General features: G+C 40.9%; 1 protein-coding gene across 2 annotated transcripts in view; it reads left to right on the forward strand.

Moving 5' to 3' along the window:
- The window catches only part of LOC127621244 (innate immunity activator protein-like), a 30,199-nt gene extending 5,901 nt beyond the window's left edge, over positions 1-24,298 (forward strand). For both annotated transcript variants that reach the window (XM_052094751.1, XM_052094752.1), the window contains exons 2-10: positions 13,270-13,382; positions 17,034-17,167; positions 19,248-19,370; positions 19,632-19,863; positions 20,025-20,078; positions 20,265-20,490; positions 20,856-20,999; positions 22,690-23,392; positions 23,571-24,298. In XM_052094751.1, coding sequence (XP_051950711.1) covers positions 13,328-13,382; positions 17,034-17,167; positions 19,248-19,370; positions 19,632-19,863; positions 20,025-20,078; positions 20,265-20,490; positions 20,856-20,999; positions 22,690-23,392; positions 23,571-23,663 — 1,764 coding nt within the window. In that variant the 5' untranslated portion in view covers positions 13,270-13,327 and the 3' untranslated portion in view covers positions 23,664-24,298. The remainder of the gene's footprint in view (positions 1-13,269; positions 13,383-17,033; positions 17,168-19,247; positions 19,371-19,631; positions 19,864-20,024; positions 20,079-20,264; positions 20,491-20,855; positions 21,000-22,689; positions 23,393-23,570) is intronic.
- The last annotated feature ends 2,314 nt before the right edge of the window (positions 24,299-26,612 follow it).

Raw genomic sequence — 26,612 nt, forward strand, 5'->3', positions numbered from 1 at the left:
CTACACTGCAAGCTGGATAATGAAAGCAGCTTAATGACAACTTTCTGGACACCATGGGGGCGGATGAGATGGTGTAAACTGCCTTTCGGCGTCTCCATAGCACCAGAAATCTATCAATGTAAGCAAAACGAGCTGTTGATGGGACTCCGAGGCATAGAGCCCATAGCGGATGACATACTGGTTGTTGGCTGCGGTGACTCGGACGCAGAGGCCGAGTTAGATCATGACAGAAATCTCAGCGCTCTGATGGAGCGATGCAGAGCTGTGAAACTCCAGCTGAGTGAAAAAAAGGTGCAATTCAAACTCAAAGCGGTGCACTTTCATGGGCACATATTGTCAGCGGAAGGATTACGAATTGACCCAGAAAAGACAAAGGCAGTCCTGGCAATGCAGACACCGCAGGATGTAAAAGCAGTTCAGCGCTTCATTGGATTTGTGACGTACCTGGCCAAGTTTCTCCCACGGCTTTCAGAGGTATGCGAGCCGCTTCGCAGGCTTCTAGATAAAGACGTAGCATGGCACTGGCTCCCTAAACACGACGAGGCAGTTCAAGAAATAAAACGCATGATTACGAACACGCCCGTTTTGAAGTATTACAACATAAACAAGCCAGTGACAATACAAAGCGACGCCAGCAAGAACGGTTTGGGCTGTTGTCTGCAGCAGCAAGGACAACCTGTGGCGTTCGCCTCTCGAGCGCTTACGAGAACTGAACAAAATTATGCCCAAATTGAGAAAGAATGCTTGAGTATCGTGTTCGCATGTCAGAGGTTTCATCACTATCTGTACGGCAGGGAGACAATTACTGCTGAAACCGACCATAAACCCCTCGTGACAATATTTAAGAAACCACTTCTTAATGCTCCCAAACGCCTCCAAAGCATGTTATTACAGCTTCAAAGCTACAACCTGAATGTTGTGTACAAACCTGGTCCAGAGATGTACATAAGTGATACGCTGAGCAGGGCAGTGCTCGACAAGCAGGTGTCTAACGAGCCCGGACCACAACAACACGTGAGTACCATGGACAGCGCCGAGGCTGTGCTCTCATTCATAGACCAAGCCCTACATCTCAACGTGACAGACATCACTCTCCGTCAAATTGTGACCGAGACCAAAGCTGACGACGCGTTGCAGGAGCTGGCAAAGACTGTGCTAACTGGCTGGCCCGAACTCAAAGAAAACGCGTCGCTCTTGGTGCGCGAGTATTGGCCATTCAGAGATGAAGTGAACATTCAAAATGGTGTGCTTTATAGAGGTCAGTGTGCCATTATACCGAAGTCATTGAGAGCAGCAATGCTCAATCGCATTCACGCCACTCATATTGGAGGAGAAGCCTGTTACAGACAGGCGAGGGAAACGCTGTTCTGGCCCAACATGAGAGGAGAGATAAATGATTATGTGGCTAACTGTCCTGCATGTAACGAGTACGCGCAAAACCAGCAAAAGGAAACGATGATGTCCCATGAAATCCCTGTGCGCCCCTGGCAAATAGTTAGTATGGACTTGTATGCGTATGGTGGCAGAGAATTTCTGATCATTGTGGACCACTACTCAGATTACTGGGAAATTGATCAGTTGCCAGATCTGACGGCGGACACAGTCATTACACGCTGCAAAGTGCAGTTTGCGCGTTACGGCCAGCCAGATCAAGTGATTACCGACAACGGGCCGCAATTCGCTTGTGAACAGTTTATAAAATTTGCGGCCCAGTGGGGATTCATGCATGTCACATCCTCTCCCCAGCACCCAAAATCTAAAGGAAAGGCAGAATCGGCTGTGAAGATTGTGAAATTGCTCTGTAAGAGGGCAAAACTCGACGGAACAGATCCATGGCTAGCAATTCTGCACTGGAGAAACACGCCAACAGAGGGATTGGACAGCAGTCCTGCTCAACGACTGATGTCACGCAGACTTAGGTCGGGGCTTCCCATGACAAACAGTTTACTTTTCCCCAAGGTGGTCGAAGGAGTTTCGGAGAAACTGAGGTGGAAACGGCGCATGGCAAAATTCCATTACGACGCGAGAGCCAAAGACCTGCCAGAGCTTAATGTTGGTGAACACATCAGAATGAAACCACTGCCTGGAGACCGCACGGGACAGTGGCGGAGAGGCCAGTGTCTGGGAAGAGTGAATCCGCAGTCTTATGTGGTGGATGTGGATGGCACATTATACAGGCGCAACCGTGTGGATTTGCGAAGGGCTGAGCGCTCCGCCCAGTTTAATCACCAAGGAGCAGGGATCAGTCAGGGCTCGGTAGCCAGCGACGGTGAAACAGCAATCAGAGAGGGCGACACATCGGACAACACGGAATATGTGCCAGAGCAAGTTCAAGGACAAAAGCTGTCAGTGAGTAATATGCCTGCCCAGCGCGAAACCCTGATCATTACGCGCAGCGGCTGTCAGTCACGTCCACCACAGAGACTGGACTTGTGATTTTCCCTTATTGGTGTAGACAGACTAACGCACCAGTAATACAGTTCAGTTTTGGTAATGCACAGCATAAGTTGGTCTAGTAACCACTCATGTTCGGGTTGTTAATTAATGGAGGGGGTTCTTATTGAAGTGTGGCAACGTTGTAAAGAAAGGGAGATGTTACGGTGAAATGCCATATATGGTTTGCATCCTGTTGTGACGTATTGGCCCCGGTTCGCGGGCAGTTGTTAATGGAGTATGGGTTAATAAAGACGCACGTTGAATCAGCTCTTGATTGTTCATTGCATAGGACACAAACAAAGATTACAAAAAGAGTACAGCGCTCACACAATATGCTCACACTTTTTCAATAAAGGGATTCCCCACATCAAAACACCCAATGGTGAGCGACGCATTATATCTTGTAACGAACATACAAAGAATGCACGAGACGCTCACACTTTTTCAATAAAGAGCTTTTTTACATCAAAGCCCACACATTATGTGCAACCGCTTCCCAATGGTGATCAGCGCATTATATCATGATCGAACATGGTTTTACGATGCAGTTTGCACATCAGCCATTTCAGCAGTGTTCTGTCTTGCACAGTTCCGTCCGAAGATGTGCCGGTTTTACGAGCCGAAATAATCTTCTCTCAAAGAACGCGATAGAGGTTGTTTCATATGAATTAATAAGCCTGCTGTCCCACTGCGTGAATGCATGACAAGTCCTCACAGGCATGCCAGAGCTGGTGTTTACAATAACTGAGCACAATCTGTTGTCCAACCACAGGATGTGCTGGTGTTGCGCACACATACCGCGACACACACAGCAGGATTTTCAGCTGTTATTTCCTCGTTCTGTAGAAGGACTGCAGGCTACGTCCCATTCTAGTTCTGAGACGCTTGAATCGTGCGCTCACGGCACGCCCATTCAGAATGTTCTCAGAAATTGATATTCTCGCACATGGAAGGGCATATATATATATATATATATATATATGGGCAATGATTAGCAAGTGCTCTAAACAAAGAGGACTTGTGAAGAAAGGTTTTAAAACCTTGCAAATGTGTTTTGAGAGGACCATCCTGCTGCAAAACATATGTCTTGTAAGGACACACCATTCGTCCATGCCCATAAGGAGGCCATGCCTCTAGTTGAGTGCTTTGACACTAATTGGGCAAGTCTGACCCTGTGAATTATGTTCATGCACATATGTGTGTAGCATCCGTACAGGGCATAACAAATGCAATGATTGTACCTCATCTGAATTAAATGGAGGAGGGAAGAAGGCCTGAAGGTGAACCATCTGCACTTTGAAGTGTGTGGTCAGTACCTTGGGTACCTAGCCTTTTCTGGGTTTGACAGTGGCTCTTGAAAGATCAGGGCCAAACTCCAGACATGAATTGTCGACTGATCGCTTTCTGAAACAGCTTCAGAGGAAGTATTCTCCCCAGTTTGAACTGAGACAGACACCGTAGAATGGCCTGAACACGCACGCTTGTGAGGTGCACGCGCCCGCTCATGGAGTCGAGGCAGACTCCCAAAAATTTAATTTGAATTGATATGCTGTTCCCTCGGATGCAAATCTAAAAAAAAATATTCTGTGGTGTCTTACAATTTGGATATGAAAGTACGCATCCCTCAGATCTATTGACGCAAACCAATCGTGTGGGTGTATATGCGATAAGATCTATTTCTGAGTAATCATTTTGAATGGGTGCTTTATAAGTGCACGATTTAAATGTCTCAGATCCAGGATTGGCCGAAGTTCGCCGTCTTTCTTTGGGACAAGAAAATAATGGCTGTAAAACCCTTTCTGTTCTTGACAATTTGGCACAATCTCTATCCTGTTTTTCACGATGAGATTGTGTATTCCGGCTCATAACAGGGGCGCGTCTTTAAACAGTGGAAGACAGAACGCCGTTGATACGGGGTGGCCGGTTTGCAAATTGGATCCTATAACCATGTTCGATAATTTTTTGCACCCATTCTAAAATCCCTGTTAGGGCTTGGCATGCGTACACGGAATGGGACAGGGTTTTTGGTTTGCTCACCATATGATATAATATGTCGCTAACAATAGGGAAGCGGTTGCTCATAATGAGTGTGCTTTGAAGAGGAAAAGGGCTCTTTTTTTGAGAATGTATGAGCATCTCGTGCATTTTCAACAAGTGCTGTATACTTTATTGCCTTTTGTAAAGCATTTTTTATTGCATAGGACACAGAAACAACATTTTTCAAAACATTGAGTGCAACAATATTCCTCTCCTGACGAACAGCAGTGCAAAGGTGGGGAACAGAGTCTCTGATCGAGCCTTCTTTGGAGCACCGGAGGGAACCTGCTTCCGTCTGGGCCACGGCTTGTGTGGCCTCACAGGCGGCTCGGCGGGGGCATGTGCTGGCGATGAGTTTACAGGCGTGGGTCTTTTAGCCGGGCACTGGCTTGAGACAGAGGGCAAGCTATCTGCGCTATGCTCTGTTTGGGCATAAAGTGTCTTATGGCTTGTGACTGCTGCTGAGTTGTGACGTAACGCTCAGCAAACATTCTAACTGTGCCACCAAAGAGGCTGGCTGGAGACACTGGAGCATTCAACAGAGATGTTTTTTTCTCTGTCACTCATCTCCGTGAGGGTTAGCCATATATGCCACTCCAGAACGACTAGATTGCCCATGGACTTGCCGATGACCTGCACCATGACTTTCGTGGCATACAGCACTAGGTCTAAAACTGTGCTTTGGGAAGATTGAGGGGCTCATGGGGCATGTGCTGGCACGAAATCCACCTCAGGGATGTGTTTCTCACATAATGAACACTTATGGAACGACAACTTAAAAAAGACGCGAACTTGTAAGTGGCTCTTTTAGATATATATAAATGTGTGTATGTATGTATGTATGTATGTATGTATGTATGTATGTATATATCACACAAATTACAATTGGTTTTAAAAAAAAAAAAAAGGATACTCTACACCTGCCGACACACTGCGGAGAATCAGGATGCTAAGGTCTGTTCACCAGCGAAGCGTTAAGTGGCAAGGCGGAGTGATGTTTACCAGAGCACTGCAGGGGAGTGGAGCATCTTCTCGTTTCAGTGAAGATTCCTTCTGCTGGCTCATGTATGTTGATGCCGAAAGATAGAGGGCTTCGAGACTCGCTGTCTTGAAGGAAGAAATTCTGAGGAAATGGTGTCTGTGCACCTGTCATAGCAGTCAGTTTTGCACCAAAACAGGCGGGGCTCAAACACCATAGCCAATATTACAATATTGCCATTATTATAGCGAGGTTTCAATTAGGTTGTATATGAAGGCACTCCCCATATGCGTTACTACGCAATATCAGGTGGACTGAGTTGTAAGGGAACTGCGTATCAGTCTGTCTCTGGCTCCCCGCACGTTCACGAAATGTTTTTTTTTTTCACTTTACCTCAGTGATTGCTTTTTGCTAGCCAATCAGAGGCACTACTGAGCCAACACAGAGACTTGCTGCTTTTCCGTATGGAAAATCTGGTCTAATGTCAACTGTCAACTGGGTTTTCCCACCCAGTAAATCTCCTTTTTAGGTGTTCATGCGTTGACACCTCATGAATGAGTGCATACAGACCATTCTTTGGTGTCTGTTTCAGTTGAAACTGAAAAAACATTACTTCTGAATAATTTCATTTTCATGCACATTCAGGTGACTCGCCACTGTCTGGCTGCTCTAGCACCATGGACGGCTACCAACAGGGTGTTATGCTGGGTCAAATTTTCAGAAGGAAAGTGCTGACCACAAATGCATCCAACACAGGTTGAGCTACGGTGTGTAATGGACTTTAGAAACCTTGTCAAGTGCGAAACAGCTGTGACATGTCAACTGCCTAGAGCTACTGGCTGTCTTTCTAGCTTTGAGAGCTTTTCATTACGATATTATGAATCACCACATTCTGATTAGTTCGGATAACACAACAATAGTGGCCTATATATGTCGCCATAACGTGCTGCTGCCGCAAGTATGTATTTCCCCTGGTGTGCCTCCTTCATTCTGTCATCAGCAAAGTCAGATTGGACATGGAAAAATTTCTGTTAATTGCGCCAAAATGGCCCAGTCAGTCCTGGATTCTGGAGATGATAGAAATACTGGACGGGCCTCCATGGGAAATACTGCTGAAGAATGATCTTCACAAGGCACGGTTTGGCATCCCCAGCCAGAGCTGCGAAGCCTACACATGTGGCCTTTGAATGGAGCACAGCGGATGAGCCAGAATTGGCTTGGTTGTTTATGAACACCACATTACTGGCTTGAGCGCCATCCACGAGATGCCTTAATGCACTGAAATGAATGTGTTCACATAATTGGTGCTTTTCACACGGCAAGACCAAGTGAACTGCCCCATATCTGAAATTCTTACATTTCTTATGAGCGATTGGACACAGGGCTCACTTTGTCTATGCTCAAAGTTTATGTGGCATTTCTATCTGCATATCACGCACCTGAAACCGACACCTCTATAGGGAAACATGATTTAATCATAATTCCTAGGGGGTGGGGCAGCTAAATCCCCCTCGCCCAGGTACAGCTCTGACATGGGACCTAACTTAGGTCCTGTAAAGGTGCTTGCTAGGTCTCCCTTCGAGCCTCTAGACTATGCTGAATTGTGTGTGCTTTCCCTTAAGACCACATAACTGCTGGCTTTGGCCTCAGTAATACGTGTTGGCGCTGGTGGTTCACCTTCAAGACTTTTCGCTCCATTTAATTCAGATGAGGAACAGTCCATGCATTTTGTTATTGCCTTTGCGAGTGCTACACACATGCGTTGAGAGCACATGCTAGTTCAGACTGTCTGACCAACTCTGTGTGCTGTGGAGTACACACGAAAGGAACGTCCATCTCCAAGCAAAGACTTTTTCACTAGATTGTTGATACAGTCACCCTGGTTTATTAGTCACAGGGTGTGAATTGCCCAATTGGTGTTAAAGTGCACTCAACTACAAACATGGCCATTCTCCATGGGCATGGGCCAACAGTGTGTTCTTACAAGACACATGTTTTGCAGCAGGATGGTCATCTCAAAACACATTCACAAGGTTTTACAACCTAGACATAATGTCTCTCAAAGCAAGTCCTCTCTGTCTAGAGCGATTGCTATTTTATTGGCAAAATATATACTTATGCCCCTCTTTTTAAGTACGGGCTCCCTGTCACTTTACATAACTGCCTGCATTTGGACCGTTGTGTTCCCAAAGTTATTTTTATTATAAATAAACGTCCTTTCCGACTGGGTTCATGATTGGTTTAATCCATACTGTATGACCATAGTTCATATATATATTCTTGAGTGTTCCCATCCTGGCTGACCATGAGGGTCATTCACTTGTGGCATACTCATGTCGGTTGCCGTAATTATGGTTTTCACCATAATTTTAACTAGAGATGCACCGATCGACCGGCAAGGTACCAGAATTAGCCAATTTTCCGCATGCTCGGCCGGACCGGTGACGCCGGTCAGCCTCATGTCTTTCTGATTCCAAGCGTTTTGTTGACAGCGGCGCAGGCAATAACGTCACAGCCGCACGTAAAGATGTCATTGGCGTGGAAGATCTTCACTGTGAGTAATATGGCGTGTTTGTTGTTCTGAATAACTTTCAGAACAACAAACATAATTAGACATTTAAAACACCATCATCCATCTGAAAATGCCCATTTTAAAATAGAAGCTAAAAAGGGAAAGCGGCTAAAGCTAGCCAGAGCTCTGAGCCAGCCACAAGTCAGCAGCCTTTCCTATCATTCCTTGGAATGAGCAGCGAAAAGACCAAAGCAATTACGAGGAAAATTATGGAATTCATGGTCCTGGATGACCAGCTGTTCTCCATAGTTGAGGACAGAGGGTTCAGAAATCAGATTAGGAGGTACTTTTCCGACGTCGCATTGCCCGAGTTGTTTAATCTCGTGTCATGTCACACACGCAGCCTGTTATCTGTCAACATTTGGGTAAAAATCCGGGAGAGGGGAAGTGGGGTGCTGGATGGCAGAGGCAGACTAAATACATACAAATTGTGCCGTTGTGATTTAATGTGCTGAGTAACGTAATTTTTCCCACCGTGTCCGATATTAAAATCAGTGCACACATGTTGCAAAAGGCGTGGGCATTGTCGATATGGCTTCGGGATATGAAATTAAATTCTTCCATCCAGCTGTTGTTAAATGTACATGTATATTTAGTTTTTTTCACCGGAGCACCAGCTGATTCTTCTCCTCCCCTTTACCAGTGATGCTTGATTTAACATCCTGCGTCTACTGCCTGCGCAGATATCAACAGCGCAAATGGGTTGTAGGTTGCCAGGTTGAGGTCACAAATGATTTGTAATTTGTATGATGTGTCAATTGTGTGAGTAGGATGCATTTCATTCAAGATCTGGCAACTGGATATTTGGACATTAACGTAAGTTGAACGTATTGGACACTTCAGTTTTTTAGATCTTTGGAATTGTTTTGTTAGACGAGTAATAAAGAGAAAAAGGTCCATTTATAAAAAATAGTGGAAAATGACATCTGTTATATAAAGCAACTCATTTGCAGTTAATTGTTATTTCTACCTCTTTCCATTCACAGAGCACTTTATTTTGAGAGTTGTTTAAGTGAGAGAAGATCCTGTAACTTAGTGCAGTTTGGGGGAAATTTTAATGTTTAATAATTTATTTTATTATGAAAATAAAATGTTGCATTGAAGAAAGGTAGATTTTGTTTGTATATGCGGTCAATAATAGTTCTTAGAAAGAAAATCGGAATCTGAAAAAATCGGTATCGGCAGGTCACACTTGCAAGAAATCGGAATCAGACAAAAAATTGCAATCGGTGCATCTCTAATTTTAACAATAGTTTCCGGATACGAGTGTATTCTCTTGTTGAACACAATTTACCTTTTAACCATTATACAGTAAAATAATGCTTTTAATAAAAAAAAACATTTTTACAATATTTTACAGTAAAATTACATATGTTGTCTTGGTAAATATATTGAAGTTTTTTCACTGTAACATTATTAGGAACCTAATTCCTACTGTAGTTTCTTTTTGCTCTCTTTCTGGGTGAGGTTTATTATATCAGCAGATACCGTCCTCTCAGAACATTGGCCACACTGGGATGTTGAAACAGAGATTTGATGGTATTTTTTCAGTCACTGGAGTGTCTGATGGAGCAGGCTGTTTTGTATTGTGCAAAGCCGCATCTCTATTGAATGAGGATAGAGCCTTTAGGAGCTCCACAATCACATCCTGTCCAATTTTCTCATATGAACAAAGTTTCTCACTTCTCATGAAGAGTGATGATAAGGATCCATGCTGACATATTAGCAGGGATTTTTTCACTATTGATGTGGTTGGTCATCTAGGTTTCAGCTGAAAATAGCATTTATTTAAATATAGTGTATATTATTTTACTGTACTGTCAAGGTCCGGGTTGGAATAAAATAAAATGTAAATAAAATATTTATTCCTTATAATGTGTGTGTGTTTGTATATACACTACCATTCAATAACTTTTGAAACACTTGACTGAAATGTTTCTCGTGATCTTAAAAATCTTTTGATCTGAAGGCATATGCTTAAATGTTTGAAATTAGTTTTGTAGACAAAAATATAATTGTGCCACCATATTAATACATTCATTACAAAAAAATAAATTGATGACTTGGACCAAATAATAAACAAAAGCAGCCAAGAAGTGCCCAACATAGATGGGAACTCAAATACTGTTTAAAAAGTTTCCCAGGGTGATACCTCAAGTTGGTTTAGAAAATGTCAAGAGTACAAGACCACTTTGAAAATGCTAAGTTTACATACACATAGGTTGTCATTAAAACTATTTTTTTTAACCACACCACAGAATTCATATTCACAAACTATAGTTTTGGCAAGTCGTTTAGGATATCTTCTTTGTGCATGACACAAGTAATCTTTCCAACAATTGTTTACAGACTGATAGTTTTACTTTTAACTGACTATATCACAATTTCAGTGGGTCAGAAGTTTACATACACTAGGTTAACTGTGCTTTAAGCAGCTTGGAAAATACCAGAAAATGATGTCAAGCCTTTAGCAAATTAGCTTCTGATAGGTTAATTGGAGGTGTACCTGTGGATGTGTTTTAAGGCCTACCTTCAAACTCAGTACCTCTTTGCTTGACATGATAGGAAATTCAAAAGAAATCAGCCAAGACCTCAGAAAAAAAATGTGGACCTCAACAAGTCTGGTTCATCCTTGGAAGCAATTTCCAAATGCCTTAAGTTACCATGATCACCTATACAAACAATAGAACACAAGTTCCAACACATCATGGGACCACGCAGCCATCATACCACTCAAGAATTAGATGCATTCAGTCTCCTAGAGATGAATGTAGTTTGGTGCGAAAAGTGCAACTCAATCCCACAACAACATCAAAGGACTGTGTGAAGATGCTGGAGGAAACGGGTAGACAAGTATGTATATCTACAGTAAAAAAATCATATATCTACATAACCTGAAAGACTGCTCTGCAAGTAAGAAGCCACTGCTCCAAAACCCCCTTTAAAAAGGTGTGTATGGGGACAAAGATCTTACTTTTTGGAGAAATGTCTGATGAAACAATAATTTAACTGTTTGGCCAAAATGACCATTGATATATTTGGTGGAAAAAGTGTGAGGCTTGCAAGCCGAAGAACACCATCCCAACTGTGAAGCATGGGGTGGCAGCATCATGTTACGGGGGTGCATTGCTGCAGGAGGGACTGGTGCATTTCACAAAATAGATGGCATCATAAGAAAGGAAAATGATGTGGATATATTGAAGCAAAATCTCAACACATCAGCCAGAAAGTTAAAAGATTGGTTGCAAATGGGTCCTCAAAATGGACAATGACCATGAGTCACAATGAGAGACAGTGAGTGCATACCTTCAAAGTTCTGGCAACATGGCTTAAGGACAACAAAGTCACGGTATTGGAGTGGCCATCACAAAGCCCTGACCTCAATCCGATAGAAAATCTGTGGGCAGAACTGAAAAAGTGTGTGCGAGAAAGGAGACCTACAAACCTGACTCAGTTCCAACAGTTCTGTCTGGAGGAATGGGCCAAACTTTCAGCAACTTCATGTGAGAAGCTTGTGGAAGGCTACCCAAAATGTTTGACCCAAGTTAAACAATTTTAGGTAATGCTACTAAATACTAGCAAAGTGTATGTAAACTTCTGACCCACTGGGAATGTGATGAAAGAAATAAAAGCTGTAATAAAAAATTCTCTCTTCTATTATTCTGACATTTCACATTCATAAAATAAAGTACTTATCCTAACTGATCAAGATTAAATGTCTGAGTTTAAATGTATTTGGCTAAGGTTTTTGTAAACGTCTGACCTATATATATATATATATATATATATATATATATATATATATATATACACACACACACACACACACACACACACACATAGTATATAAATATATACACACACACAGGTACTGCGTGTATTTATGTATATATGTGTATACATGTATATATTTATGTATATACGCACATAAAGTGCTATAAGTGTTATAAGTGCTTTTGAAAAAATAACTATTTAAAATTTCATTTTCAACAAAGAAGGGTAGAAATGACATAATTAGTGCCAAAAGCAATATAAAACAAAACAAATCTCTAACTAGCTTAACAAAAAAGAATGAAAAATGTCTTCGGTGTCCTTCACAATTTTTTGCATGAGATATAACAAGATCACTGGTCTCATCTGTGTGACAGTAACTTCCCTTGTCTCTCTCAGGAAATTACTTTTTCTGAAAGTAAAATTACGGTGTAGCTGATAATCTGTCATAAGACAAGATAATATCATCCTCAAATAATTTAACTGAATATGAAAGAATCCTTTGCAAACTATTTGAATGTTAAAGTAGAGTGATTAGGTCTCAATAAGGCAAACTTAGATGCAGGTTTCCAGCCTGTTTGATTCCTATTGAATCTAACATGATCTGTAAGTACATCAAATTTGTGTATCAAACTTAATGCATTAACATGGTCATTTAAACTAACATGAAAGAACTTTCCAATGTGAATGTCACAGCCCCATCTTCTTGTCTTCCTTTAGAGGCCTGTGAAATTTAAGACACCACAATTGTGGAGATGATGAGATCACTGAGATACCCAAATGTTAATTCTTAGAAAACGTAACAGCTCAGTAACAGAAGAATAACTTTGCCTGTACATTTTATTTATTCATTGTAATAAGAAAAACCTTGCCATGCATGTATATCTGAGTAATCATCATCTCCTGTCTGAGGCCATGTAAGCATGGAGACATTGTTTCACTTCAGATCTTCATCAAATGGACGCGGAAAGAAAGAGAGGGTGTCTTAAAGAACAGGTGCGGCCTGGGAGTGGGGAGAGTCCCTTCTGCCATCTGTTGACTTCTGGGGCATCTAGTTTTCTCCCAAATGCACTCCATCACAATTCACACACGCCTGCTCGGTCATAGTGATCCAGGTCACCATGGAGCTGTTTGGGGTGGATAAGACCCCTGCATGTGTGCAGTCAACTGCGGGCATATGGCTATTGTGTTTTGAGGCATTCAGAGATTTGGGGGTGTGCATGCATACTGATTACAGACTAAAATAGGGGTGGACAAGGCAAAACAGACCAGTTGCTTTGTCTGTAAACCTCAGATGTGGAGGAGACACTGAGGTGCCTGCAGAATTCTCCTCAGGAGGTTGGCTTTTACATAATCACACAGCCACGAGCCACTAAATGGAAGGCAAATTTACCTAGTGGTTGTCAGACTAAATAAATGGAGAGTGCTTGTAATCAAATAATGGATTTTAATATTTTATTTTTTGTATCTACAGGTCACATCTGGAGAATCATCTGGCATATTTTCAAAAGAAAATCTAAAGAATTATAAATATGGACTGTAAAGAGGAAATCAGTGACTCTGACAGCGGGATCATTTTAAACTCTGGTGAGTGATTATGATTTCATTCTTACACTGTAAATAATTTTAGTGTGAGTTTACAATAAATTCCTGACTACTAGTTGCATGACTTTCACAGTATATTTTACAGTAGTATTTCTACAATTTATTACAATTAAAAGACAATGGTATATTGTGAATTCACAGTGAACAGGCCCAAGAAAGTGCTGTATTGTAGAATCACAATGCTCATCTGTAATTTTTTTATCTACCATGTTAATTATCACCATCGTTGAGCATGCCAGATTGACAACTCATGATAATTAGTTAATGATTGATAATAACAATCATATTATAGCATGGCTTTACATTCAAATGCATTATATGGTGTCGTTTATACGTCATAGGCCAACATAAAATCAACCACTAAATTGACTGTTTTCTCTATATATTACAGTACAATAAATTGTGTTCCACTATTGCACCAACTGGGAGAAATTTAATTAGAAATAAATAAGATAAGGTCCCATCCAAAAGGAACACTAAACACCATGATGGTGACTTCAAATGAAACATAATTTCCCTATAATGCAGTGCCATATTCAAATGTCTTTTTTCCACAGTAATTTGTTGTGTTGTGACAGAAAATGACATAGCTTCAATTGATTTTACATTAAAATATTGAAAACAGTATTGTGACAAATTACTGTTAAATCTAGTAAAAATCCTGGAGTTTAGTACATTGTATGTTAATGGTAAATTATAACTAATATTTAGAAGTGGGCATATCAGTTGTAATGTATGTCAGCGAGATAAATAGACCCAAATGCAGAGGTTGAAATGATTTATTTACAATAAATATGAACAGTCACTGAGTTGAGGTGTCCTCCATGTATGACCAGCTGACATGGTGCACACTGGAAAGCATTCAGACTCCTGACACACGGGCAGAGACGGAAGTATTCTCCATGAAAGATCCGCTTACATGCAGCAAACTGGAAGGGAACCACACACCCCACACACAGGCAACCAACAAATACATGAGACAGGACAAATTAGGTAGAGAGAGTGAGCTTAGTTCCTTAACAACAAACAACTATCTAGCAAAAATACTGAGAACACAAAGGGCTTAAGAAGGGAGTGAAATAGAGAAGAACAGGTGTTGCTTGGCATGCTAATCAGTGGCACAATGTTCCCATGGAAACACTGATCATACATGCCGGCCTTGCCTGCGAGACATGAGGGAATGAAAATAACAAAACATACAAAACAAACTGGCAAACTAACCAAAGCATGACAGTAACCCATTTGTCTGGGGATGAAACCCAGAGGACAAACTCACCGTAGCCCAGAATTCTGGCCAAAAACGTGACACAAATTGGTGGCCGGTCGACCAGTCTATGTGTGGGTTGTGTGTTACCAGCCAAGGATACACCAACACTAGCAGTGCTGGTGGAGATAAAAGGGCAACTGCTCCATATGACTCCCAGAGAGGAAGGTGACCAGCTTTGTGGATTGAGTGATGACAGACAGCGGTGTGCCACTGAGGGTGTGATGGGTTTATCCAACTGGACCATAGGAAGCCACAAATACAAGCCAAGTCGAAATCCATAAAGTTCCCTTCAGCTCTGGAATCAACCAAGGTAAAAAAACGTGTGACAGGCACATCCATACTGCAGCCGGGCCATAGGTGTCCAAAGTCCAGGGGTTTTGTCCAGTGGTGTTGCACTCGACATTAACCCCATTCCTACTGACGAGCAGTGTCTCTTTACTGGACTAGAAGCAGAGAGATGACCAGACCAAGCACAATGAAAGCATAGTCCATATGATGAAGCGTCGCTGTTTCTCCCTACGTGGGATTTGAGTTCTTCTGATTTGCATGGGTTTGGTGTTGGGCAGAGATTCTGGTGACCTGGCTGGAGAAGAAGACTGGGTAGGAGGATCAGCCACCCTGGTAAGTGATGAGTGGTGTCGATGGTGGCGACGGCGTAGGGTCAAGCGTTGATCAATTCGGATAGCCAGATCAACCAAATCATCGAAGCAAGGAGGCAAATCCAAAGAAAAAATCTCATCCAGGATGTCGTCGGAAAGCCCATGTAGAAAACAATCCCACATGGTGTGGTCATTCCACTCTCAAGAAGCAGCCAGAGAGCGAAACTCGATTACATAATCGTTGATCTCCTTGAGACAGTCCAGATAAGACCCTCGCCGCCTCAGTGCCAAAACTCAGTGCTGCTCCGTGGAAATAGTGTGTGATAGGAAGTGCAGCAGGGATTTCTGATGACCCAAAAGGCAGTGCCCCATTCACCAGCCCTTCCGGTGAAAATTCATTCATCAAATTCATTCAAATTCATCAAAAAAGCCACCTTCATCGTATCCAATGCAAAAGTAGAGGGCTGTAACGTGAAGAACAGGGATCATTTTGAAAGGAATGCGCAACAGGATTCAGCCTCACCTGATTACGGGGCTGAATAAGAGCCTCTGAGCGTCCGGCATCAGGAGGTAGGCGGAGCTGCTGCACGACAGAGGTGAGCTCAGTGAGCTGTGAAGCCATCATCTACAGAGTCCGGTTAGATGCTGAGATTTGATCCTGCTGACATCCCAAAAAAGCACCCAGCTGAGAGATGGTGGAGTGAAAAGAGGATTACTCCGCTGGGTCCATACTTTGTTTGATTGTTCTGTAATGTGTGCCAGCGAGACAAACAGACCCAAATGCAGAGGAACAGTTCAAAGTATTTATTTACCATAAATATGAATAGTCAGTGAGTTGTAGAATACTCTGTGTAAGTCCAGCTGACACAGAGCACACTGGAAAGCATCCACAGTCCCGACACCTGGCCAGAGACGAAGTATTCTCTGTGGAAGGTCCGCTGACATGCAGCAAACTGGAAAGCATCCACACTCCCAACACATGGGCAGAGACGAAGTATCCTCAGTGAAAGATCCGCTGACACACAGCAAAATGGAAGGCAACCACACACCCCACACACAGGCAACCAACAGATACACCAGACAGGACCAACTAGGCAGAGAAAGTGAGGTTAGTTCCTTAACAACAAACAACAATATAGCAAAGATACTGAGAACACAAAGGGCTTAAGAAAGGAGTGATTTAGAGGAGAACAGGTGTTGCTCAGCATGCTTATCAGTGGCAAGATCAGCGTTCCCCGAGAACAATGCTCCCATCACCTGCGAGACATAAGGGAGAGAAAATAACAAAACATCAATAATCACCATGTGAGAGACTTTTTTGTCAGTGTAAGAAAGAAGGAACACTGGTGAACATTTCCAGCTTAATATATGTGTATATATATTAATATATAAATGAGATTATTTAAAATGAGATTTTAGTCCTCCCATGGTCTTGCAGGTCATTTTGACCAGTTTTTAAAATATTTCTAAATGGGTCTGAAAGCTCTGCAAGACCACAGAAGGGTTCAATGTCTTCTAATTTTTAAATTGGCCTTTTCGCCATTTTTAATTAGAGATATTATAGAGAGGACAGAGATGATGGGGAGACAAGGTGGTAATGTGGTCTGGAAATTATGCAAGCCAGGACACAAACCCATGTACACAACAGCTCAATGTGTCAGAGCATGTGAAGTAACCACTGAGCCACAGGTCTGGCAAAATATTTTGATTGAAAATGTGCTCTAAATGTGTTTGCCTTGATGTAATGAAATCTCCCCTATTGTTCAGGCCTGGACAGTCCCACATCCCCAATGAAGGACCTAAGCACACATACACGTGCTATGAGACTGAAACAGCAGGCCCTGGAAGACAGACTGGAGCTGTGTGTCCTGGAGCTGAAGAAACTCTGCATCAGAGAGGCTGTGAGTGACTCCATCCTTCCTGAAACACTTCCTTAAAAGCAAGCAATCTTAAGGCACTGATGAATAAATCTGGTCTTTAGGACCGTGGGACGGAAATCTAAATATGTAGCATCTGCTTATATCTACTTATGACATCTTGCCTTGGTACTGAACTGATCAGCACATTAAATAACACAAGTGACGGATGCATTACTGTAATTACACATTAGTTCACCATTCAATACAAAGTGAATACCATATCTAAGCAGAAATTAGTGAATTTGGACTCCTCTGTAAACACTTTATTTAATCTGCCCTTTAGGCTGAAACACATTCAGACAATATGTATGTATTGCATTGGATTTGTCAATTCGAATTTAATGTTTTGTTTTATTGTTTTGTTTTTTGCTGTTCAGTCTACAAAAACTAAACTGATTTGTGTCGGATAAACAAAGAAATTAGATTTTTGCTGCCTGTCTGAACATTTACATATCAAATGTTTTTGTTTTAAGTTGCCTACTACACTAACAATACATAATGAATTTTAATCAGATAAAACATAGAAAGAATATATTTATATTTAATGCAATAATTAAGATAAAACGGTTATATCAAATAAAACAATTATATTCCATGAAATGATTAGATCAGGGGTTTTCAAACTGGGGTCCGATAGGGTGCTAAGGGGTGCATGGAAAAGTCCAGAGGAAAATGAATAGTATAGAGTATAGTAAGAGTAAAAAAATATATAGAAAAAAAAAGAAAGTTAAAAAAGTAATATAGGGGGGCCTGGGTAGTTCAACGAGTATTGGCGCTGACTACCACCCCTGGAGTCACGAGTTCAGATCCAGGGCATGCTGAGTGACTCCTAAGCAACCAAATTGGCCCTGTTGCTAGAGAGGGTAGAGTCACATGGGGTAACCTCCTCATGGTCGCTATAATGGGGTTCTTGCTTTCGGTGGGACATGTGGTGAGTTGTGCGTGGATGCCGCGGAGAGTAGCGTGAAGCCTTCACACATGCTGTGTCTCCGCGGTTACACGCTCAACAAGCCACTTTAATAAGATGCGTGGATTGACGGCCTCAGATACTGAGGCAACTGAGATTCATCCTCCGCCACCGGATTGAGGTGAGTCTTTACACCACCACAAGGACTTAGAACGCATTGGGAATTGGGCATTCCAAATTGGGGAGAAAAGGGGAGGAGAAAATAAAAGGTAATATATATTACTGTGCAAAAGTCTTAGGCACATAAGATGTTTGCCTCAGGGAGCCCTGCAACAGATGTCATGGCCCCCACAGAACATTGTGTATGTCTGTGATTATATAAAGAGACAGAAGCAACAGAGACAACCTAAATAGATAGAACTGTGACGAATTCTCCAAGAAGCTTGGTACATCCTATCTGGCAACAACCAAGAAAAACTCCAGGTGTACCGAGGAGAATTGGTGCTGTTTAAAAGGTAGAGGTTGTCACACTGAATATTGATTTAGCTTTTTTATGTTTACTGGACTTTGTTTACTGGACTGGACCAAATATTGAATTAAGCAAACAACATGCTGTCTTTATTATATCACGCTTACTGTTTCTCTCTCACAGTAGCAATGGGTCTTTATACATTGAAAGTATACAGCTGCCTTTATATTTTAGGAAGGAGGTCCCTCGCAATGGGAATTAACATATTTGGGAGTCCATGGCATCAAAAAGTTTGAAAACCCCTGAATTAGATTTCACAAACATTGTATCACAGAATTGGTAATTCTTCAGTCAGCTGGCCCATAAGTGTAAATCATATTGCTCTAAGGCTTTTCTCTTGTTCTGAATAGAAGCCTTCTGTAGAAACACTAAAGCAAATGGCAAAGAAACAGATGCTTCTTTACACGTTCGCCCACATGTCTGTCATTCACCATTGGGTGAGCAGGGAGAAGATTTAAGTGCCCAATCATTACACCATAGAAACGCTCTATTGTTGATGCCTTGACAATTTACAGACGAGCATCTGTTTGCTCAAAGATGTTTTGTATTTACTTACAAACTAAAGCTGTTTTGTTTGTTGCTATTCTACAAGGTTGCACATGTTAAAAATGGTCTTTGTTTTAAAGGAACTTACAGGAGAACTGCCCTCCGATTACCCTCTACTGTCTGACGAGAAGCCTCCGCAGATCCGCCGACGAATTGGAACTTCTTTTAAACTGGATGAGGGTTTTATTTCACAAGATGGCGAGGTACAGACCATATTTCCTGCATAGAGACCATTTTAATTGCTATGCTGTACCTGGCTGTTATTTTGACCCTACCTGGCTCGTTTTACAGTGTCCAGGATTAGTGGCATTATTTATAGTCCTGGCACTCATTTACTGAAAACGTTCCACTTATATATTGGTTTAAACAACTAGCCAAATATGTTTACACAGTGAATTTAGTACAAAATTCATAATTTCTTTGCTTGTTGTCATGCGGTTACGCCTGATATGCTTTTTCTCTAGGAATCTGAGCTGCATGCACTGGAGGCTGATCTAGCACTGCAGCGGCAGATTTATGAGGCAGCCCAAAAGCTCTCCCTCGAGGAGCACATAAGCAAACCAGTGAGGAAAAGCCGACTGCAGCAGTGCAAACGTGAAGAGAAGAAACTGAAAGAGCTGCAGGATACTGTACTGAAACACAGCATTAACCATGACTGTGTTTCTTCGCAGACATGTTATTCATCCAGGCAAAGAGGTCAGCAAATCCAAAGCCAATTATTTCCCCCGTTTCTCATATAATAAAATATATTTCAAAAGAGGGATTGAGCACCTTAAATATAAGAATGACTGTATTTTTGTTATTGAAATCACAATGACTTAATTAATAACAATCAACCTTATTTGTGTCAATTTCAGATATGTGTATGTCAGATGATAGCTCGCTGTCTTACGCTGTTGACTTAGATGATGGTACGTAAGCACTTGTTAAAAAGGATACATTACTCAATTCACATTTTGGCTAATGTAGTAGGTTATCCAGGTATATTATGCATACAGAAAATGTGCACAGTGTGCAAAGTAAGCATACTATACAGAACTGTCTAAGAATTGTTCACTAACGTAAAAAAAAAAAATAAACTGTCCCTTAATCAATAGATTCAGACACCACTCCCTTGTCTCTTGCCGTTCTGGAATCTTCTACAGACAGTGGTTTCCAACATCTGACACTTTTGCCCGATAATGTCCCAAAGCAATCAAGCTCCAGCTCCCATCTAGACTATGAGCCCTCACCCATCCAGAACACTCCTTGGAAGGAATCCAGCCTGGACCAGCCCTATCAGAAAAAAAAGGCGTCTCTCTCTGCATGCAGCAGCCGCTCAAGGTATTGTGACGTATTCTAGCCTTGAAGGAGCCACTTGATGAGTGTTTTAGTTTCAGGTGTATCACATTGATATGACTGTGCAAGCTCAGTTTCTGAAGTTATAGGCTCTGGCTCTGTGTTTTCATAGCTTTTTAAGGGCACTTGGTAGAACATATGGATCACATGTTAATATCGCTTGCATATCCATGAATTAACTAATCAGACTTAATTCTTCTAATCAAAGAAGTTGCTGAATAGTGCTGTTGAATCTAATGTTGTTTTGAGGTCAGATCAACCCTGGCTAATAATTTAGTCCTTTTTATATATATTGATCATTTTAAAATCTTCATGATTTTTCACACATGGCTTTCCTTTTGTATCAGCAGCAGTCCAACAGACATTAGACCAGCAGAGCTCCCTCCACCACCTCAGTTTGTGTTTAAGAGCCTGCCAGTGCGGAACAATCAGCCAAACAGCACCCCCTCCACTCCAGAGCTGCCACTTCGCCGACAGTTCTCACAATCCTTCAGGTAAACAAAACCATAGGCATCAGTATTTCAGTATTGTCTAAATATTTTTGGTCTTTAATGACTGCTATAAATACTACATTATGATTATACATTGTACATTTACTTGGTCAATGAGGCATTGGTATAATACACTGATAAGCCAAAACATTATGACCACTCACAGGTGAAGCGAATAACGTTGATAATCTCCAAACAAGGCCACATGTCATGGTCTGAGTAGATGGAAAGCAAACTATCATTTCTCGTAGTCAACATGTTATGGGCAGGAGTAAAGACTTGAGTGACTTTGACAAGGGCCAAATTGTTACGGCCAGACGACTGGGTCAGAGCATCTCTGAGACGGCAAGGCTTGTGGAGTTCTCCCAGTCAGCAGTGGTGAGTACCTACCAACAGTGGTCCAAGGAGGGACAAACCACAAACCAGCAACAGAATGTTGGGCACCCAAGGCTCATCGATGCACAAGGGCAAAGAAGGCTATTCCGACTAGTCCGAATTGACAGAAGGTCTACTGTGGCACAAGTCACATAATATTTTAATGATGCTTACAGGAGGAATGTGTCACAACCACAATGCATCACACCCTGCTGCTTATGGGCCTGCATAGCTGCAGACCAGTAAGAGTGCACATGATGATACCTGTCCACTGTCAAAAGTGCCTACAATGGGCACGCGAGCATCAGAACTGGACCTTGTAGCAGTGGAATAAGTTCGCCTGGTCCAATGAGTCCCATTTTTTTGCAAATCCCTTTTACATCCGTGTACGTGTGCACCATTTATCCGGGGAAGTGATGGCACCAGGATGCACTGTGGGAAGATGACAAGCTGGTGGAGGGAGTGTGATGCTCTTGACAATGTTCTTCTAGGAAACCCTGGATTCAGCTATTCATTTGGATGTCAAATTGACACATGCCACCTACCTAAACATTGTTGCAGGCCAGGTACACTCCATCATTTCCCTGATGGCAGTAACCTCTTTTAGCAGCTTCAAGGGTCTTGTAGAGTCCATGCCTCAGCGGGTCTGCACTGTTTTGGTTGCACTCTAAGGACCAACAGCATATTAGGTCATAATGTTTTGGCTCATCAGTGTATATATAAATGTTATGGCAAGTGTGATTCAAAACTGTGAAGTAAAATAAGGTTGAGAGAATGTCTTGGCTATAAATGTAAAACATTTAAACACATTTTTCAGCAACGCATATTGATATAATAACTGAAACCGCATTATATCTATGGAAAACAAAATGCAAAAAATGTGGTTAATGGTAATACAATAATCGATAATGGTAAATAATTTATTTATGATTCTTAATTAATCAAATGTATATCATTACCTCTCTTAATCAACAAATAATGATTATCAATTATCCAAAGTTTTTCCCTTCAGATAATAATTCACCTACGTTTAACCTTCAGACATTGTCCCTTCTCTATTATCATCAACCACTGAAATATCATTCATTGTATTATCACTTTGTGGCTATGCAAATTAGATGGGCGTACTTCGATGTGGCACATTCAATTTCACTAGTTTGCAGGATGTTGCATGCTACAACATACAAGCACTAAACATGATTGCGAATGTGAAAATGATGTGAGCAGTGAAAACCCTGTGTTATCTAGAGTGGCTCAGTCATTGGTGAATAAGAAGTGATTTTACTTCAATGATCTGGTATGTTCTCCTCTTTAACAGACTCACCAGAAGTAAACCAGAATTGACTAAGACCAACTTAGACCTGGGGCGGGGCCGGACCAAGTTACCATGTCGACGAGTGACAGATTTTGCCTTGGCCTACTCAGTTCAGCGTTTGTACCAGTGCAGCTCTGAGGACAGCAGCTCTGAGCTTTCCATTTCCTCCTACAGCAGCTCATCCAGCAGAGAAATGATCACCGAGGCACCCAAACCTTGTCCACCTCCATATGGCTACCACTGCACTTCTCCAAATCAACCACAGAGCCAGCTCAGTGCCCACAGGCCACCTAAAAACAACAACAACATACCTTACCTTGTGTCCAGCCCCAATCAAGTGAAGGTTATCAATGGGACATCACAGGAAGCCAACATGGAAAGGCTGCAGCTCGAACCAAACACCCCACTAGGTACTGCACGTATCTCCAAACCCACAAATAAACCCCAACACGTGGAGGTTACTTTGCCTGAACGGATGCTCAAACCACCCCCACCATATAACAAGGTGGTCCGCACGACGTCACTAAGAGAATACCCCAATCATCTAGGCCAGGCACCTCGACATGTGGTATCGGGGGAGCTTAAAACCTGGCACCAGAAAAACAATGTAGGTCCGATCAGGCCTTGCTTACTTGAACGGCAAGGATCTATCCAAATTACGCGCCCAGAGCCTCCACCCTACCACCAGATTCCCCCTCACAACCAGGTAAAGACTGCAAGCATGTTTGTTCTATACATGAGTCAGTCACTAATAGTTTCATAAATTCAATGATATTCATTTCATTAAAACTGTTTTAGTTAAAGCTATAATGTGTACTTTCTAGCCACTAGTAACTCCAACTAGAAAACACAGATTAAGGGTTAACACTCTTGTCTTTTTCCAGGTTCCTCAGAAAGTGATTCTGCAAAGGGCTTCAGATGGAACTCCGCTGCAGTGGTATGAAGGGGAAGATGCTGAGATTGTGAGTCAGGTGTGACTTGGAATCTACTATCTCTCAATGTATACCATCTTTATTTTTATTAATTGAGCCAATGGACTCACTAATGCATAGTGAAAATTATATTAATTCACAACAAGCCCTTTTGACCAAGAAGTGTAGCTGAGCCAATGAAATATGGTAAGCCTCAATTCCGTACACCTGCATTTGTAACACTTGACTAAATTTAAAGTCAAAGACTTCCTTGTTTGGCATCATGCCAGATATTTATGATGAATATGTAATATAATTACAGTCTTACTGATTTCAGTAGGCTGTGGCCTACTTTTACTGAATGCCTTGAAAGTGACATCATTTTGTATGTATTTGTGTCTGGTACACGATTCTTTAGAATATGAAGTATTTTGCCTTTGTTTCCCCATTATATAATTTAATACATTATTATTTAATGTATTTATGTTTGCACATAATTTTTAAATACAATTTGCCCCTTTCCTAACACATTATTTTAATTTACTGAAATGTCTCTGAAATGTTGCTATGCTACTGTATAATTCATTTTAAGAATAATCTTACATGTCTGTGAGTCTTAATACCAAAAGCAGATATTTTCCTCCATGTTTGTATTCTAACTACTTATGAAATATATTTTATATTATTTATAATACACTTTAATAAACAATCCCACAGATCCATACTAGTGTGTCATGCCATTACATTTCTGTTACACCCACAGGAACTTCATAAATGGATAGTTTATGTCAGGTAGTTTAAAAAAAACAAACAACATAAAACATTTTGGTGCAGGTTGAGCTGTCTTTGTTGTATGATTAAGGTTTTAACCCTTTAAGCTTTAAATATATTGTTTTAAAGCTTCAAAGCTGTACTATACAATGCATGTAGGCATTCAAATCAAAACTGAACAAGCGCTTTGAAATTTGCAGACAAATCACAAGTGTTCTGTTTTGATAATTTATTGATAATTTTGCACTGCACATTTTATTGTGATCAGTAAAAACATCTGATCAAATAGCCATATGTCATTGGAAAACTATCAATGAGTAGAATACAACCAGCCTATTTGTTGTACTCACAGACAAAAATATAGTAATAGCTAAGTTTATGTCTTTGACATACTAGTTACATGTAAACAGGTGTTGCTTATATGCTGCAGTTTTGCTTCTAAGTTTACAAAAAATAAATTAAACATAAAATATCATATACCATTACTTAGAGGAGACTGCGTAATAATCTGCGTGAAGCACAATGTGCACACAGTACATGATGTGTCACAGTATCTATCTAAAAACACGTTAGCTTTCCTGGAACAGATGACTTCATCGCAAATTATGTAGTACATTGTCAAGCATCATGGAGTGCTAAACCAATCATATTAGGATTCAGATCGCTGCATCCAGAGGTGGAAGTCATCGAAATATGGGCAAAAAGAATCGTTCGCTCTAATTGCATATGGCCACCAGGAGATTGCTCCAAGTACATGACAATGATGTCTCAAAGACTCAATGATGGCTCAAAGAACACAGAATGGAACTGAATGAAATCTCGTTACTCACGCCTGCATCATTTGGGGAGAGAGCCTACCTAAAGTCAATGTTGTGTAATTAGTTCTTAAGAACAATTATCATGTTTATTTGTTTGGAGAGCCTTTTGGACACTTGAGAAAGTTTTGGACACTAGGATAAATTATATTTGAAATGCTATAACTTTTGATTGCTTTGTTGTATCAACACAAAATTTTACTCATTCACAGGTGACAAAAAACTATTTGTAGCTACCTTTTTTCCACCCTGAGATATGTCAAATCAGCAGATTAGTAGAATGAGAGTCTCAGAATCTATCATAATCTATATTAAATAAAAAATAGCATATTCTTTAAATTATACTAAAAACGTGACCCTTTTTTATTTATTTATTTATTCGAGTTGTAATTCATTTTGGGTATGCCATTGAAACAGGAAATCTTTAAAAACACACTGAGAACTTGGTGTTAATACTAGATCCACAGTCAAAGCCTTGAGGTGTTACATAAGATCACTAGGCAACAGGTCTGGATTTCATATTTATTTTGTGATACACAATTTTTTATATATGAAATAGTTCGCTCTAAGTTAAAACATTTAACAAAGGTTAACCAAAAGGTCTCATCTGATTCAATGATATTTTAACCATCTGTTCATTTTTTTTATATATATATATATATCTATTATTATTCTCATATTTTCCTTCACATCCATAATACAGGAGTTTGCAGAAACCACATTAAAATGGCTAATATTATAATTGAGCAAAGAACCGTGAGATAGATGACAAGAATTAGCCAGCGACAGTGATACAGCCACTGCATCAGGGGGCGCTGTCTGCAGATGGAGTCACAAATAGTACAAAAGTGATAAGTAAATTGATGAATTAATACTTCAGTAACAAAATTAAGTTAATAAATTACTGAAAAAAACTGTATGAATGAATACTGATGTAACTTACAAGCTACTGACACATCTATCGCAGTTTCTGAGGTAGCTCTCTGATCTCTTAAGCCAGGTGTGGCTACGCTCCAGGGCAGCGGCCTTCTTCCTTTGACGATGTAATGCTATCGGTGAACTGGCATATCTGGTATTTTAATAAATATTCAATAGTTAAAAGTAGTAAAAATGTATTTGACTGTAGTAGACATTTATGATTTCTGAATACTAGCATCAAATGTAATTAATTAGCATCAAATTTCATTAGCATCATGTAGCTCAACTGTTAGAGAATAGCGCTAGCTACACCATGGTCATAGGTTTAATTCCCTGGGAACACATGGCCTGATAAATGTCCATCCCAAATGCTTACAGGTAAATCAAATGCATATGGTTTATAGATGTCTTTAAGCTTATATTAAAGTATGAATATGATTTGCAATGCTTTTGTAAGAATTTCTTCTCAAAAGATTTTCTCTTTGACTTTAAACAGGAATGTGTGTGTCTC

Source organism: Xyrauchen texanus, chromosome 27 (assembly GCF_025860055.1).
Source record: "Xyrauchen texanus isolate HMW12.3.18 chromosome 27, RBS_HiC_50CHRs, whole genome shotgun sequence".
NCBI classification, from domain to species: domain Eukaryota; kingdom Metazoa; phylum Chordata; class Actinopteri; order Cypriniformes; family Catostomidae; genus Xyrauchen; species Xyrauchen texanus.